The following is an 18,142-nucleotide window of genomic DNA, read 5'->3' as shown; positions in this document are numbered from 1 at the left end:
AGGTGTAGCCTTTCAACTTTAGAGGTTGTGGAATCAAATAGAGCAATGTGATAAATTTTCAGGTCCAAAACTAAAAATGAAGATTGAAAAGCCCTCCGAAAACATTTCCAAGTGTGGAGGGGATTGGTGGCCCAGTGGTTTTCACAGAGACCAAAAGTGGTGTGTCACTTACTTTTAACAAACTAAGTTACTTGTTAGCAACTAACAAAAGAAAAGTTACTTACTGGTTATATTAATGTAACACTATAAAGATACTCAGCAACTAGATACTGGGATAAGTTAGAAGAAATTAAATACACGCAAACACACGCACACACGCACACACACCCAAAAACACAGACATTACATCACACGCATACACACACGCACACACACACAAACACACATACATTATATTACACACGCGTGTACACACACACACCCAAAAACACATACATTATATTACACACGCGTGTACACACACACACACCCAAACACACGCGCATACTCCCAAAAACATATACATTACATTACACACACACACATACGCGTACACACACCCAAAAACATATACATTACACACATGCGTACACACGCCCAAAAACATATACATTACATTACACACACACACATACGCGTACACACACCCAAAAACATATACATTACACACATGCGTACACACGCCCAAAAACATATACATTACTTTACACACACACATACGCGTACACACACCCAAAAACACATACATTACACACATACACACACACAAACACACACCCAAAAACACATACATTACACGCATACACACACGCATACACACACACACACACAAAAACACATACATTACACACATACACACACGCATACACACATGCACAAACACACACCCAAAAACACATACATTACACACATACACACACGCGTACACACATGCACATACACACACCCAAAAACATATACATTACTTTACACACACACATACGCGTACACACACCCAAAAACACATACATTACACACATACACACACACAAACACATACCCAAAAACACATACATTACACACATACACACACGCATACACACACACACAAACACACACCCAAAAACACATACATTACACACATACACACACGCATACACACACACACACAAAAACACACCCAAAAACACATACATTACACACATACACACACGCGTACACACATGCACATACACACACCCAAAAACATTTACATTACATCACACGCATACACACACACACATGCGCGTACACACATACAAATTGGTCATAGATTTAGGCTGACATTCCTTTTTTTTTATAAAATAACTTTATTGACAACAGGGCACAAAGTCTAGAGTTATACATATACAAACAAAGAAATACGTATTTTAAAGTTTTAAACAGCTTTTTTTACTTTGGTCACAAATTGAAGATATGAACCCTTTTTTTTTTACCAAAACTTTACATTTCTGATCAGAAAATTCAGTTAGTGTAATAAGTTAATCAAATAAAATAGTGAATTAAGCTTCATTTCAGCATCAGTGAATCCAAACAATACATCTCTCCATAACACTGTAAATAAGAGCAACTCACAGAAGTGGGTCAAGAGAAACTTGTGATGCAATCACCAAACTCTTGTTTGATAAAGTTCCCACTTCCCACATGAGCAGAGTCCCAGAGGATGGGATGTGGATCTACAGAGGGAGGCGTCAGCTTATACCATGAGGGGCATTCTGTATTTTAATATATTGATTGAAGATTTGAACTTTTTATTTAGCATTTGGCTTTTATTATATGGCTTATATTAGTTTAATATGAATTCATTTACACAAGAGATGACAAGTCAGATATCATGATGGAATCTATGACATGTGCTACTAATATATCATTATTTAATTTGATTAGATTTTTACTGAAGACACTTTAAAGCAGGGAAGGTCCGTGTGAGACATCTGACACATGACAGCTTCAATATGATGGAATCCCGTTGTGCATCACCTGTGCGCCCTGATCTGACACAGCAATGACATGAAAGTAGCTTTCCAATAACTCTGGAGGTTGAAAATGTTCAACTCCACATGCTAAACATGAGCTAAGAAGAGATTAGAATGATTTTATTAACCTTTTCACATCTCAGATAGAAGGAGAAACTTCTTTGATTTACTTTTTTATTCATCCTGAAAGCATTGTTGGATTAAAATCATTTATTTACCGTACAATAAAAAGACAAACACAACACAGAAATGTTACCATGACATTAACAGAAGTCATTTTCAGTCACTCCTCAGAGCGACAGGTTGATGTCTCCCTTCGTCTTGCCGCTGCTGAGGCTGTGAATCATGGCGATCATCGCCGAGTGTTTGTTCAGCTCGTCCTCTTTCAGCTTCAGCTTCGTCTCCAGCTGACTCTTCTGCAGCTCCAGAGAGGACGCCTACGGAGAGAAAATGTTCACTGGGATGTACAACAGGTAACTGGTGTAATGAAGCTCGCTTTGGTTATTTATTGAATATGATCCTTTAGGCATGAACGAAAATCATAAAGACACTTTTATCTGGTTTAAAAATGATGAAATGAAGGAGATCTGACTGTGAACTAGGAACAAACGTGTCCAGTTTACATTTCTTTCTATGAAGTAGGGGCCCCTGAAAGCTTTTCACCTTGATGCTGGCGTCCTTCCTGGCTTGCTCCATCTTGTTAAGTTCCTTCCTCAGAACATCCACCGTCTCCTCCAGGTCTGTCCTCTCTTTGTCCTTTTTCTTCACTTTCTCCTCCTCGGCTCGCAGCTCAGCTCGCAGACCTGCCAGAGGAGTATCACAATGCATAAAAAGAAACGTGCGATGCTTCTGAGAAGTTTAAACGAACATTAAACATTAATTATGTTGGTGTTGACAGGGACAGCCTCACCTGTAATGTCGCTGTTTTTCTTCTGGAGGTCTGAGTGAAGCGATCTGTTCTCTCCTTCTCTCTCCTCCAACACTGACGCCATCCTGAGAAACAGACAGAGGTTTCAGAAACATCGTCTACCCAGATCCAATCAGTAATCAGATCTAAAATATGTGTTACTTCTCCTGTTGCAGTTGGAGAGCTTCATGGTTCTTCTTCAGAGTCTCGGTCTGTTTGGTGAGACAGATGTGAGCCGTCTGCAGCTCCTTCAGCAGCCGCTCGGTTTCATTCAACCTGTGAAGGAGAATAAACTGTTACACATAATAAACCTGCAGCAAAGAACTGCATTAGGCCTAAAAAAAAAAAAAAAGTTTGGTTCCTGTTGGTTGTCAGTTGATGTCATGGGTAGGTAGGGAATTTATTTTATTTTTTTATTTTTTCCAGTGGCAGCGAGTGATAGGTATATTTTTATTTTTATTTTTTATTACAGCAGCAGAAAGATACTCCCAGCATGTTACACACACAAACACACACATTTTTATATGAACAAAATATGTAGTCGATACAACCTGGACCATTGGCATTGAAGACATCTCAAGCAATATTTCATAAATAAATGTAATAGTTTAGTTAAAGTGTCACTCTGGTGTTCTGCGACTCAAAGCCCTGTTGTCCAACATTACTGCCTGCTTCTACTATTCTGCCTAACACAAAACAATTGAAATATTTTTTTACATATTATATAGCCTATATATATTCATAAAAATGATAATGATAGTATGATATATGATATGAAAAATATCTTATTTTTTATATCGGCGCATGCGCAAAACCACAAAGTAGCAATTCTCGACAAGTAGGAGAAATCGACTGAACACCGGCTGCTGACACAAATGAACAAGTGCACTGCTTGACTTCTTCAAGGACATTTTCGAAAGATTTCCTACCCAATCTTACAATTTTGTTTGTCACGCTATTGCATGGAGAAACAATGGAGACCACGCATATATCCATCTTTCTCCCGCAACCATATAACACGCGCTACAGATCCAGTCTGTATGCAGATCTCACGTGAAGTCGTTGTTTTCACGAGAGCATGCGCTCATCCTTGTACAGGATGAAGAGGTGCTGTACAAAAACGTAATTATAGTTTGCATAAAAAAAAATGTATTTGTGTTCTTTTTTTCTTCCCCAAGCTCATAAAATAATTTGGGTCGCATGTAAATTGACAGGGTCGGTCGGAAACCGGAACCAAAAAAAATTTTTTTTTAGGCCTTATCATTTGTATTTTTAGGAAAGAATTAAATGTTTTTAGCCATTTTTTTTTTTTTTTTAGGCAAAATAAATATAGAACCTTAGAACTTATATGAGTAGATAATGACCTGTTGATCAGGGCATTGTAGGCTCCTTTGAGGGCCCGGTGCTCCTCAGAGTCCGTCTGCAGCCTGGTGTTGTGCTGCAGAAGCTCCTCCATGTCGGCCTTGGATCGCTCCACCTCCAGCACCTGGTTGCTCAGCTCGCCCTGCAGATCCTCACGCCGACGCTCTGCATCCTTCAACAGACAGGCCAGCTTCCGGGCCTGCAGGAAAATAAATATCAGATAAAGAAATTTACTTCTTACTATCAGTTCCACATTCACTCAGGATAGGTGTACAAAACTCCACCAGAACTGTAACCTCAGTAAGGGTTGCAAGCAGTGAAGTAATTAATCCTTTTTCCAGTTTTATAGATGATGTTTACAAATGTGTTGATATATCAGGTAACATCATTCAAATGATTAATTAATGCTTTCTGCTGACCGACTGTTTTAACTAACACAGGGACTCCATGTGCAACACCAGTGGCTTAATGTTGAGTAAACTGAAAGTGAATCACCTCTTTCACTATAACCATGTGAGATTATTTGACCGGCGTCTGTATAAGTTACCTCAGCCTCGGCTTGAGCTCGCTGGACGCGATACTGAGCCATGAGACGGTCGGCCTGAGAAAGAGCCAGAGCCTTCGCCTCCAACAGGTCCTGCAGGCGGCTCTCCTTCGACTGATGAGGAAACACGGAGAAACAGAACTCCTCTGAAGCGGTTGCAGTAAAATCAGACCAGCATGTTTTCATGTAAATTGTCAAACAAACTCACCGCAAATGCAGCCAGTTTTTGTTCATAAACATCGATGATCGCAGACACGTGCGGCTCCTGCAGCTACAAACCACAAAAAGAAGGTGGAAACTACAGTTAAACACAGAGCAAACAATCATTCATTCATATCATTTTATTTAAAGTGACAAAAGGAGCAGAGTGGGCAGCCAGGACAGTGGTCATAATAAATCTGTGTATAGTTGGTTTGACAAAGATTAGGTCTTTATCCAGCTTTCACAACATTTTTGGTTAAAAATCTTTAAAAACAGTGAAAATGAGTTTCTTTTTGTGACCCTTGTTACAAATAAGAACACTCATTAATTAGATTAAAGAAATTACCCTAGTTAATTTAATTAACTAAAATGACATGTTCATTTTCCTATACAAGGTCCAAAACTCTAAAAAAGCATGAAGAAACTGTCAATTACATGTTTACACATCTGACTTAAAGTCAGTAAGTAAAATAAGTATTTGCAATGAACAATAAACTTTATCATCTGATAAAAATAAAGAAAGTCTGTAGATAGGATCTTTAAAGAAAGAAAGAAATCAGCCACTGGGTTGCTTTAAAATGAGAAATGGTCATAAATAGGAGACATTTCTGTGAGAATACAAGGATCTTACTGACAAAAGTTGTGAGGTAATCTATAAAACGGGGCTCTAATGTCAGTATAAAGTCTTTTCTATGGCTGAGTGATATCTTAAAGGCCTACAGAAAGGTGATTTTTTGCACAAAACTGAAATAGCAGATCGATTCCTTATATACCATGGAATTTTTTTATGATTTTAAAATAATTTTAGGCCCCTGGATAGTCCTGATTAGGCCCAATAAACTATCACCACATTTGACTCGAATTTGGCAAACTGGAACGACAGGTGCGTGACGTCGCGAGTGCCAGCTGCTGGAACAACCCCCAGTAGTTCTAGTAGCGAAGCCAGCAGTTTGCCAGACCTGGACAGCTTCTTCACGGCAAATTTCGATGTGTGCCGCGGGACGTCGCTTGGAAATATAAAACGTTGGGTTCAGTGCAATTTTTATTGCGAGTGGATGTACGAAGTGCGTGTGTTGCCCTCAGCAGCAGCAGCTCACACCACCGGGGACAGAGGAAGCAGAGAGACCCGCGGTCTTGTGTCTGTGTCTCCCTGTCCGCCTGCCTCCTCTCTGGTGAAATCAGCCGGAGCCATCCCGCCGTGTTCAGCTCCCTGCGGTGCGGACGCTCAGGGGGAATCCACCTGGCGGAGAGCGGACACACTCTCCGCCAGGTGGAGAGTGGAAATCAGCTGGCAGAGCAATCATGTCCACGTCGGGGCTCTTGATGATCGCTCTGCCGGCTGATTTCAGGGCAACCATCCCGCGGTGTGTCCGCTCTCCGCCAGGTGGATTCCCCCTGAGCGTCCGCACCGCAGGGAGCTGAACACGGCGGGATGGCTCCGGCTGATTTCACCAGAGAGGAGGCAGGCGGACAGGGAGACACAGACACAAGACCGCGGGTCTCTCTGCTTCCTCTGTCCCCGGTGGTGTGAGCTGCTGCTGCTGAGGGCAACACACGCACCCACAGCACTTCGTACATCTACTCGCAATAAAAACTGCACTGAACCCAACGTTTTATTGCCTTCACCACTCAACAAGCATACTAATAGCGGCAGCCAGAAAAACCCATGGCACCTGTGACGTCACACGGAAGCCCCGCCCCCAGTTTGGAATTCCAGGAAGGATTTCCAAGCGGCAAATTCAAAATCGCAAATTTCATGCGTTTATGAAATGTTTTGGTGTAGAGTCCAATGATCATTATTGTTCCTCTGTGTATGTATTATCATTATGTATTGGGTGTAGTGTCAGCTTTCTGTAGGCCTTTAAATAAAGCACACCAGCATACTGTACCTCCAAGCCTGTCTGAATCTTCTCGACCAGACTGCTGACACTCGTGGAGGCACTGGAGGAGTCCAGCATGCTGGTGTTCGTCCTGGGAGGCGGGACGTCCTGCACTGCGACACGCTTGACGGACAGCTCCGCCTCACTCTGACGGTAGGCGTTGTTGGCGGCCATACTTTCCCCCAGACTATAAAAACACGGTTTGACAAGTAGAATCAACAACATGACAGACAGAATTCTAATGAACATTCAGACTGAAATCCTTCTCACGAACAGGAGACGTTCCACTATTAACTCACACCAGTGAGGGGAAGTCTGGAAGGGGCGTGGCTTCGAACAGGAGGGCGAGTCCAGTCTGCACACGGTCTCTGTGGTGGGACGTCAGGGCCAGGGAGAGGGGGGTCACTATCCTATGGTCCTGAAGAGTGCAAAAACAGACGGAGTAAACAGGTAAAAATCCAGAGCTGGGGAGAAAACTCAGTCTAAGGATGAGAGGTAAAGGAGCTGATGAGAGTACCTGTAGCATCCTGTAAAAGCTCGTCTCCATGTCTTTCACCTGTTGTCTCAGTTTGCTCATTAACTCCAGGGTTTTCAGAAGAGCTTCGGCACACAGCTGACTGAGACAAAAAAACACACAGCTGTGATCATCTGATGTCAGTAAGGACATATGGCTTAGGGTTAGTTAGAATATTTTCATACATTAAAAAAAGAGCCGGAAACCCTGGTAATCTGGGCTACATTTCCGCTTACCTGAGATCATTATCAGAACCAGGAGGCAGGCAGATTAGTGGGCTGCTGCCATGGCAACTGGAGAGCAGAGTTTCCACCTGAGAGAGGCAGAGCTGAGCGCTCACCTGATGGGACAGCAGGGATCTGGTGGCGTCCTCGGTACACAGGAGTAGCAGAGTTAGGGCTTCAAATCAGAAAGAAACACACAAAATGCAAACAAAGTGCAAACAAGCAAAGTCTTCTGAAGGATATTGAGCAGCAGGCTGGTGACATGTGTGATGCGGTGGCAGTATTTTCTGAGGTGAGCGTCTCCTGCTGCAGGATCGAAGCCTTTTAACAGCCCCAAAAGGCCTGGAAGCAACATTTCCACAAAGCTCAGCATGCATTCAGGCACGCTCTCTGCTCCCAATGACTCCTGGAAGGAGAAACACACCACAGCATTAAAGAAAAGAGACGCTGATACAAGTCACCCCTGCATCTTTTTAAACCAAAGTCTTATGAGACGGCAAAAATCTCAGCTCAGAACACAAACACACACTCAGTTCAAGGTGACTGAATCCGTCCACAGATAAACAACCTCCTCTGTGGCGTCTCCAGCTTGATTTCTAAGATAATTATATGATTCTTTTCATGGAAACTACAAAAAAAGAAGAAAAGAAAACCAACAGCATAAGTTTATTTAACCCCACCCCATCTCCAGTGTCTAATAATCATCCCTTTTATTTCCTGCTTTGCCCTCCCAAACCTCTGCACAGTAATTCAAATTGAACAACAGAGAATGTGGCATGATTAGTGGTCCAGAAGGTGTTTTGCTTTTCTCAACAGTGAAATGCTTCTAGAAACTTTGTACATGCATCAGATGCCTTTCTAAAAACAACTACAACTAAAAGAATACCTCCAGCAGCTCATTCAACAGCTTCACGGTCTGCAGCGAACAGGATTCAGCACCCTCCACCGGCGAGCTCAGCCACTGCACCAGAGCCAACCCACTCTCTGCCTTCCGTCCACCATCCAGTCCGGGGCCCTGCCTGCGGCCCGCAGCTCTGAGTTTCAGACCCGCTGGTCTGAAAACCACATCACACAGCAGCGAGCGCAGACCTGAGACGCTGCACATTGCCAGTAGAAGCTCTAAGACCTGCAAACAACAACACACATCAAACAAAAGAAACCTTCAAAGCAAAGTAGCCTCATATACAACCAACAATTGATGTAGTATTAAGTCTAAAATAAAACATTTTGGTCTTTTATCTTCAATACATTAACACAATATGGAAGAAGAAAGCAAACTTTATCTCTTCTAAAACGCTCTAATGTGGAAAACTTTCCATATGCATCGTGCTTTTGGACTTTTCTTAAACCCACACATAGAATACAATGCCTTTTATTGTCACAATACAAGTATAATGAGATTAAAAGCATCTCCTTTCTCAGTGCAGACATGAGCATATAAAAAATAACAATCTTAGACATAAAATAAATAAAATGTAGTACAAAAGGGGTGGTGGGGGGTAGGTGCACAGAGATATTACTATATATATATATAAATAAATATGCATTCAAGTGTGGGTTATTGCACATAACAGAATATTGCACAGTAATGGAGTATTGCACAGGGTGAAGGAAAGGCCTGGGGGGGGGGGTCACTGTAGAGTCAGTGCATGTTTGAGTTCAGAGTGTTTATGGCATTTGGGAAAAAAAACATAGATACACACACACACGAGTCGGTTTCAAATGAGCAACATCAAGAAGCAGCAGCCTTTTCAATCATTTAATTAATACTTCCTGTCATATACTGCACGACGTGATACAACTGATACAAATCAGCTACAAGAGCCTCAGAGCAGAGCAAAAACTTCAAGAATAACACGTTGCATTTAATGTTGCTTCCAAACTCTTCTCGTCTCACCTTGGCTGCAGAGTCTGGGTCTTTTGAATGCAGCAGTCCTAAAAGCTGAGACACACATGCTGAGAAGTGTTGATACCTAGAAATGGAAAAATGGTTTTCGGAACTAAATTAGAGGCAACCACAGACGGTAAACAATGTTCCCAAAAGCTATTTCACTGAGGGTACCTGGTGAGGTAATCTGCTATCTTCGGGTTCTTCAACAGGTCAACCAAAAGGTCAACTGAGTACTTTTGTGTCAGAGTACCGTCACCGTTCACTATTATGTTGAACACAAGCTGGAAAGTCTGGTTGATGTTCTTCGCATCAAAGAGCTAAAAGTGAAAAACAGAAACAAACAGAGCAGCAAATAGAATCTTGTTTTTAGAGGAACAGAACAGATAAAAAAACTGCAACAAATTAAAGGAGAAGTTAACTGAACGCGTACTATTGTGTAGAAAGCTTCCTATAAGCCCCCCGATAGCCCCGGATAACAACAACATGCCAGCTATGAGCTAACAGTGCAATAATATGCCTTCAGTCATTCATTTGTCTTAAAGTATCGATGAAAGAAAGACAGATAATGCCTTATTTAGAGGCTGTATTGTCTCTGCCCTGTCCTCTCCCATTCTAACCTGTAACCTGGTCTTAACTGTAAAATCCCAGCACAGATTCTCACACACCTACCTTTTCGCCCACCTTCTCATTCAGAGTGAGGCTGCCTAGAATAGACAAGGTGAAAACCACAACAGTCAGACTGTTGTGAGCCAGGAAGTTGATCAAAGTGCGGTAGAACGGTTTCACGTTTTGCTACAAAAATATGACAAACAAACAGACATATCCAGCAGTTAGCACAAGCTGCTAATGTTCATGCGGTTTCTCTGCCGTCTCTAACAGGAGAAGTCGATTAGGTTTTTTTTTTTATATCAACACAAACACACTGGAAACATACTGTAAATTGCAAAAACAAACCAAATCAAACAAAAACAGCCCTGCTGTCTTACTTTTGGTGTATTTTTAAACATCAAAACACAAAACCTTATGTCATGTGGCACAGGGCAGATGTTCAGCTGAGGCGTAAACTATACTTTTGTTTTTATCTCCTCCTTTATTTAGACATTTATTAATATTTATAAATGACAATGCGTTTACGTAAGTTAATTAGCTTTCAGATTATCAAGATGTATCCAACACTTTCTCTCTCGAGGGAAACATCCTGTGCTACTGACTCAGCAGGGACTCACCAAAGACTTGATGTGACTCTGCACCGAGTGGCTGTCACGGCAAAGATTAGCCATGAGGCCGAGGCACGGCATGATGATGTCTTCATTGTGAGATTGACTGTGGTGAAACACGGGGGGCTGATATGGTTAACGGAGAGCCAAATATACACATGAATCATTCCTTTCTAAAAATGAGATGTGGCAGGGGGTTCTTACATGTTGGTCATGAGAAACGTGAGGAGATCGTGGATGTAGTTTGCGGACTGGAAGATGCGAGTGTTGTACGTCAGTTTCTGCAGCACCTGAAGGCACTAAAATACAAATACAACAACATAAATGTTTAATTATTGAGTTTACTCCCAAAAGGTCAGGAATTAATCACAAATCTAAAGCTGTTACATCTGCAGGAACTTCTCCAGGGGATTTATAACGGGTGCTTTTCCTTTCACACTGCTCGATCAGTCAGCGGACATTTTATTAATCAGGAAACTGTCATGATTTTTGTCTCTAGCATCCCGCTGACAGCTGTGATGGACTCACCTGCAGCACCAGAGGCTCTCCCGGCGTGGTGCTGTGGCAGTGGATGACAGCAGCCAGGGTGCTTGTGAGGTTGTAGCTGCTGTGAAGAATTTCCCGACTGGAATCATCACAGGCTGAGGGAAAGAAAAATACAAATACTAGTTTTTGTTTTCTGCCTCAGGAATCCAACTACAGCCTTTAGGCTCTGATGCACAAGCTTTGTGAAAAGGTGCCAACACGTGCACTCTACCTAACTGTGCTAGCAGGGAGATGATGGAGCTCGTCAGGGCAGGGCTGGTGTTTGGGTTTCCAGCCAGCTCCACAAGCCCACTCACGCACTCACTGGGCAGCACCTGGCCTGACGACAGCAGCCTTTCGCATTTCAGGCCAGAAAGCTCCTGAAAATACACAACATGCAGGTGAGCTGAGGCTGAATTACAAAAGATGTTAGAAACAAAATTAAGCACACCTTTGTAACGACAATTTGTCTGTGACACATTTATAACCATTTCTACAAGTTGCAAATACAGAGTTACCCTCAACTGTTTCAGATGTTTTTGTGGTAAGATAATCATCAGATGCAAAGATCCCTGTAATGACTCACATCCCAGTTTAAACACCCAAGTATGTATAAGTATATACAAGTGTCAACTTCGAAGATGTATCATCTGCTGGATGAATGGTGCATCGTGTCATCACAAGGTTTCACACAAGATGACACAGGATGAAATGGGTGGTTTTTTGCTTATCAGATAGCTCATCATGACTTCTGCTATTGTTGGTTTAACTTGAAAATGCTTTCCAGTAAGCTTGTTAGTAAATAACCGTATGACCTAAAGCTAAAACATATTTGTGATTAGACACTCTGGTATCCTGCATTAAGAACTCTTATGTAGTCTGGAGCAAACATGAAGAAAATGTGGTTCCTCTGTAACTCTGATTAATAAAACTGTTGTGATAAATAGATTTATTTATATTTTTCTAATTTAAGAAGTGGAAAAGAAAACGATGAAATCACCTTGTAATGTGCATTTCTACAACAAATACTGTCAAGAGTTTTAATATGCAAATGAGTCTGTGATACAGAGAGTGTTGGCAGAGGCTAAGGAGCTGTTGCGCCTTGATGACTGACAGGAAACATGATCCCAACAGGAGAGCTGCTTTTCACCCCTCGTTTTCAGTCCAGTCCTTGTACCTTGTTGTTTGTTAAGCCATTTAACTCTGACCTTCCTATGATTCATTCAAGCAGAAAAAAGGCTCCTAACTCAAGGGGATGAACCAGTGATGTGTCACATAACGGACAACTTAGCAAAGAAGCAGTTTTAAATTGTATCTTTAGGAACTTCTTTAGGTTATCTTTACTTCTTTATCTTTAGGTTACTAGCAGCCTGTCACAAAGACACATTATTTGTTCCCATTTCTTTAGTTTCATCTATGAAAAACACCAAAGATAACACAATTTGACAGACAGAAAATAGTATTTTCAGTTGAAAACTTGGCATATCTCAGCATGGTGAAGGGAAACGGGGAGAAAAGGCTGAGCTATGCCAAATGACACAAGAAGTGGTCTAAGCTTTGCGTCTGAAGCATAAAGACTGATTTATGCTTCAGACGCAAAGCCTCTGACGCTCTGACGCAGAGCCTCTGCGAGCGTCAAAATCTTGACCACTCCCCCACGCAGAGGCTCTGCGCGCGTCCTTGTGCACCTCAGAAAAATCCTGACTACGCGACAGACGCACGCAGACCACCAACGGAAGTGCGCAGACAAAAGCGGCTGTGATTGGTCCTCGGTGTGAATTTCTTCCTCCTTTGCATTTTCGCCAACTCCAATAAAATAAGCTGTTCTTCTTCAATGTCGAGCAACTCCAGATCCATATCTTGCATACACTTTTTTTTTTTGAAAGATAAACACGTCTTCCGCCGGCGCTGCCGAAGTTCTCGTCACCGCCCACCGAAATTCTTGCGAGGGGAAACTGCTGTGCGTCCCTAGAAATTCCAGACCGAGGTTGCAGAACCATAACATGAAAAGTGGTTCGCGACCAGAGCAAAGCAACATGTCAAGACGATAGACGCAGAACTATAATCTGCCCTTAAATCAGCCTTAATATGGGGTTTGTTTACCATGCAATACACACCCCAAAGCTGTAGGGGGAGCTCCGTAGAAAATAGGCGACAGTCTAGCCAGACTGTCGTAAACCCACCAGAGGCAATTTACGGTTTATTTTTCAAGACACTGGCAGAGAGTTGGAGAAGTAGAGATGCTTAAAGCTGCAGTCGGCAGGTTTTCAAAATTCCGTGTCTAAAGTTGGAAAATTCGAACTGATACAACTTTCAGGTGCCTCCCCCAACCTCTAACAAGCTCCGAATCGCCCACCAAACCCCTCCCCCTCTGTGGACGAGGTTGTGCACGTGAGTTCACACCAGTGTGAGCGCACACAAGCTGGGGCAGACTCACGCTCAGCAGCGTGTGCACAAGCTGTGATTGACAGGTAGGATTCCTCCACCCTAACTTGATTGGTTAAAAACAGCCGGGAGCGCTCGGTTTTTGCAAGCATGATTACAGGCTTCAGAGGGAGCTACAGAATTCATTATTTTTCCTAAACAGCCTATTTAATATTCTACTTCCAGAATCCCATGACAGTTCAAGCTAATATGACTAAAAAAAAGTTGCCGACCGCAGCTTTAACTCGAATCTTTTGGGCAATTCGGGCTGATTGGATCATTTCGAGGAGGGGATTCGAGTTATACTGACCACTTGAATCACTTGAGTCACTTATTAAAAAAAAGACACAGAAACAGAGATTGGCAGAACTTTGGGGAAAGAGGGAGAGTTCTGTAAGAATGTGTGGAAGCTACGGGACAGATACGTGAAGGCAAAGAAGAGGGCAGAGACTCTGTTGATGCCGGGGGCTTCAAACCTTCACCTCTTTTAACTGAATTAAAAAATTAAAATGATCCGAAAACTGCAGCAGTATCATTAATTACAGTATTCTTGCTCTTGACAGCGGCATTGTTTTCTTCTCCACTTTCGTGGTTGTAAAGTAGAGGTAACCTTCACGTAGCAGCGACACCTCTGTGACGGAGAAAATTGCAACTACTGGCGCGCAACGACTTGCGCCACTATATAGGGTCCTATAGGCTCTAGCATGGTTGCCGCGTCTGCTCGCGCGAGCGGTGTTGATGACGTCACGAGTTCGTGCCCGCCATAGGACCCTATATAGTGGCGCAAGTCGTTGCGCGCCAGTAGTTGCAATTTTCTCCGTCACAGAGGTGGCGCTGCTACGTGAAGGTTACCTCTACTCTACAACCACGAAAGTGGAGAAGAAAACAATGCCGCTGTCAAGAGCAAGAATACTGTAATTAATGATACTGCTGCAGTTTTCGGATCGTTTTAATTTTTTAATTCAGTCAATAGAGGTAAAGGTTTGAAGCCCCCGGCATCAACAGAGTCTCTGCCCTCTTCTTTGCCTTCATGTATCTGTCCCGTAGCTTCTTCCACACATTCTTACAGAACTCTCCCTCTTTCCCCAAAGTTCTGCCAATCTCTGTGCACCAGTTTGGGGAGTTTACGTGCTCCCTGTGCTGTTTCACTGCAGTTTCGTACAACTGTCTGTACAAACGCACCTCCTCACTGAGCCTGGTCTCACATCGGTCCATCCGGTTCGTTGTGCTCGGCGCCGCCAAGTTACAAAAATCGACTGGTGCATGACAACGCGCTGCGCCGTCTTTTCAAGGGAAGCGCCAGGCCTGAAACGTCATTTTGACGTCACGGTCCAGCACCGCCGTGACAGACGCAGCAACCATGCTACCGCCTTTAACCGAGCTTGTAGCTGCCGACTGGGCGCTCGCTCGTCAAGTATCGAAACAGAATCGTAACTTAAAAAGCTCCGAGTTGGCATAAGCCCTTTTTCCATCAACGACATGATTCGCTTTAATTTGATGCGCATCAGAAGTTAGTGCGATACATGTGATGGAAAAACGGTTAAATCGCTAGAACGCCTGTTTTGTCGCATTAAATCAATTCGCTCGAAATAGGTGGTTCAGGGCTAAGTTGTATCGCTACAGAAGTGATGGAAAAGGTTAATGCGATTCAGACTAGCCACGCATGCGCAGATGGTATTGGTAAAGTGCGAGGATTCGAATGTTGTTGTTGAGCCGCTCAGCCGCCCCATTTCACCTATCCTGTCGGTATCAAAACAGCAGCAACAACTAGAAACAACAATGTCCGATGTTAAAAGAAACAACTGGTCGAGAGCAGAGACTCTGCTTTTTATAAACACAATTCGGGTGGTCCTGAAGCAGCATAATTAATTCTCCCCTCGCTCTCATCCTCCTTCTTAAATTTCTGACGGCTATTATAAGCTGACATAGCAGCACTAGCAGCATGTTTAGTCCTATCCTACGGTCCATAACTCTAAATAAGTAACTAGCCTAATAAATAAAACGAAAGCCGGTGGTGAAAAGGTACGTATAGCCTTGAAAGTTATAGCAACTGTTATAACAGGAGGCTGACAATAACAGCGCGAGCAATTAAATTCCCGCTACCGAGCATTCTAATTCGCTACAATTTGCCACTTTTGTAATGGAAAATCATCTGGTCGAGTCAGAATAATGCGCATCAGCACGTTCCGGTGATGTCATTTTATTTCGCTAGAATCGTCCTGTTTGATGGAAAACCAACCGAACGCATCTTGTATCGCAACAAAGTAATGCGATATAACTTTTAATTCGCTACAGAATCTGATGGAAAAAGGGCTATAGATCCGCTACTTGCCCGTCTGACCGCTGGCTCTGGGTGACTCAGCGGTCAGACGGGCAAGTAGCGGTGGTTCTGCCATCACGATATCTATTACAAACTATATTACACCTCTAGAAGCTAACCGCATTCAATTTAGCCGTCGACAGCTAATGGAGAGGGGGTGTGTCTCTCAGGCTACCTGGCTCGGTGCAGAGCCCTTTACGACCTGCCGTGAAGCAGTAGTTCTCGGCTCTCGTGTGTCGCGAGACTTCCAGAGCTAAACAAAGCACGCGGCGCCACAGGAAAAGTTGCAAGCGCTGTTTCGGGCTAAAGGCTCTAGCATGGTTGCCACAAGATGGAGATGGAAATGTCACCGTTTTCATCTGAACGGGTCAGCCAAGCAAACTGATGATTGCCAAGCAATTTTATGACCATGAAAAAGTGGCATAGCATGTCTTTAAAGCTCTTTGGAACTATTCTGTATTTATTTTGAACACATTTCAATGAATCGCTATAGATCTTTTCTGTTGTCCTGACATATGACTTTGTGTATTTATCTAAGGTAATCTATAAACAAAAGTGTCTTAAACATCCTTCTCTCCAAACATGACCTTAAGGATATTTAACTACTGCTACATTTAGGAAAACGTTCTTTGTTTACCATCCAGCCCCTTGAAGGATTCTACTCTATTTTCCGTCTGCTGACTCTGAAGCCAAAGTTGTACTCCGTCTCAAGCAGTTTCCATGTTTTATGGAAGATTAAACAGAACATCCTATCTTTTTATGCATACAGTAAACTAACGTTAGAACCCACCTCCACTTGTTTATGTAGCTGTGCTGCGTGTTGCGCCTTCCTGCTGTCTCTGTACTGCTGGATAGCCAGCAGAAGAGACTTCAAGCACGTCGTCGTGTCCATCCTGTAGAACAAACACTCCATTAGGCTGTAACAACCACACAGCACATCGGTTCACAAAACGATCATTATTTCAACTAACGGCCGTCATCAAACTCCACGTTGCTAACATTAGCTAGCTAGTTTCGCCAACAGTTTCATGACAACATAATAAAACTTAAAAAGCGACGGAAAGTAATAACCCTTTGTTATGTGCTTCAAACACGTGTCATATCAAATGTTTTGGTACTTATTTGTAGCAGTGTACCTGCGTTAGTTTTCTGTCTTCGAGAAACATCAACAACAAACGTCAGCAACACCGCAACCACTTCTTCCCGCTTTGAGTTTTGAGCTTCGAACGGGAAAGGAACGGACCATGTACAAAACAGAGAGGGGGGGGGTCGACAAATAAAAACTTTTTAAGTTAAGCTAATATTAATGTGGATAATATGAGCGAATTTATTTCTATTCAACTTTGTCATAAACCTGAAGATAACAACATAGATAATCGTTTAAAAGTGGCTTTTAAATTAATTACGTTAGTGAAAAATCACACTCCCTCCCTCTTCCTGCAACTCTTTGGGGCGAGAAAACGTAACGTAAGGGGGCGGAGCAAGTAGCATGTATGTTTATTTTTCTTGAAAACTATTTACAGTTTTTTAGAATACTTTTCTTAGAGAGCAGATGCTTGTATTAAACTTTACAGATTTACTTTTTTCTATATTATAAACTATGCATGGTAAGAGTTTTGAAAACTAATAAAACAAATGAATAAATAAATAAAACTAAAACAAGTATAGGTATCCATATTTGTGTGTTTAAACAGCAATGTAAAGGTCAGTTTTCTACTTCTTACCTATAAATAAACCTTAAACAACTTTAAGATCAAAGTGAAGTGGAACATTTCACATTTAGAAACAAATGTTGTTATTATGACGTTAGCATTTATCAGGCTTTTTTGAAAATTAGTTTGCATTAGGATTTGAAAAATAAGTTTAGCAAACAAAACGGGAACAGTGATGATCGCCCATCATCGGATGTTGATACATGTGGCTGATATTGGCTGTACATGCAAACTTCCCAGACTAGACTTTCAACTTTAAATATAGTCAAGATAACCACGTTTTATGCAGAACACAGCAGGTAATAGTGTTTTTTTTAGATGCCTGCATATCTGTGTGTGTGTGTGTGTGTCAAAATTGTGGTTAGACCATGCCTACGTATTTCAACCCCACCACACAAACTTTTCCGCTTTTCTGTGTCATATGTTTTTGTTTTCCACTGTCCTTGTT

At 42.3% G+C, this 18,142-nt stretch overlaps 1 protein-coding gene across 1 annotated transcript; it reads right to left on the bottom strand.

The window, feature by feature from the left end:
• Positions 1-1,369: 1,369 nt before the first annotated feature.
• On the bottom strand, positions 1,370-17,208 carry cip2a (cellular inhibitor of PP2A). The gene is made up of 22 exons (XM_075452162.1): positions 17,119-17,208; positions 16,773-16,875; positions 11,471-11,618; positions 11,242-11,354; positions 10,918-11,012; positions 10,723-10,819; positions 10,166-10,288; positions 9,668-9,813; positions 9,503-9,578; positions 8,492-8,731; positions 7,849-8,011; positions 7,618-7,765; positions 7,385-7,484; positions 7,167-7,285; positions 6,877-7,054; positions 4,995-5,057; positions 4,790-4,900; positions 4,245-4,441; positions 3,043-3,156; positions 2,884-2,966; positions 2,637-2,776; positions 1,370-2,410 (listed from the first exon to the last, which is right to left on the bottom strand). Exons 2-22 carry the CDS (start codon positions 16,872-16,874, stop codon positions 2,264-2,266), a joined length of 2,703 nt encoding a protein of 900 aa, XP_075308277.1. The 5' UTR covers position 16,875; positions 17,119-17,208; the 3' UTR covers positions 1,370-2,263.
• Positions 17,209-18,142: the final 934 nt, after the last annotated feature.

Source organism: Odontesthes bonariensis, chromosome 20 (assembly GCF_027942865.1).
Source record: "Odontesthes bonariensis isolate fOdoBon6 chromosome 20, fOdoBon6.hap1, whole genome shotgun sequence".
In the NCBI taxonomy this organism is placed as follows: Eukaryota; Metazoa; Chordata; class Actinopteri; order Atheriniformes; family Atherinopsidae; genus Odontesthes; species Odontesthes bonariensis.
Note: the sequence above shows the minus strand (reverse complement) of the source record. Positions and strands in the feature narration are given on the sequence as shown.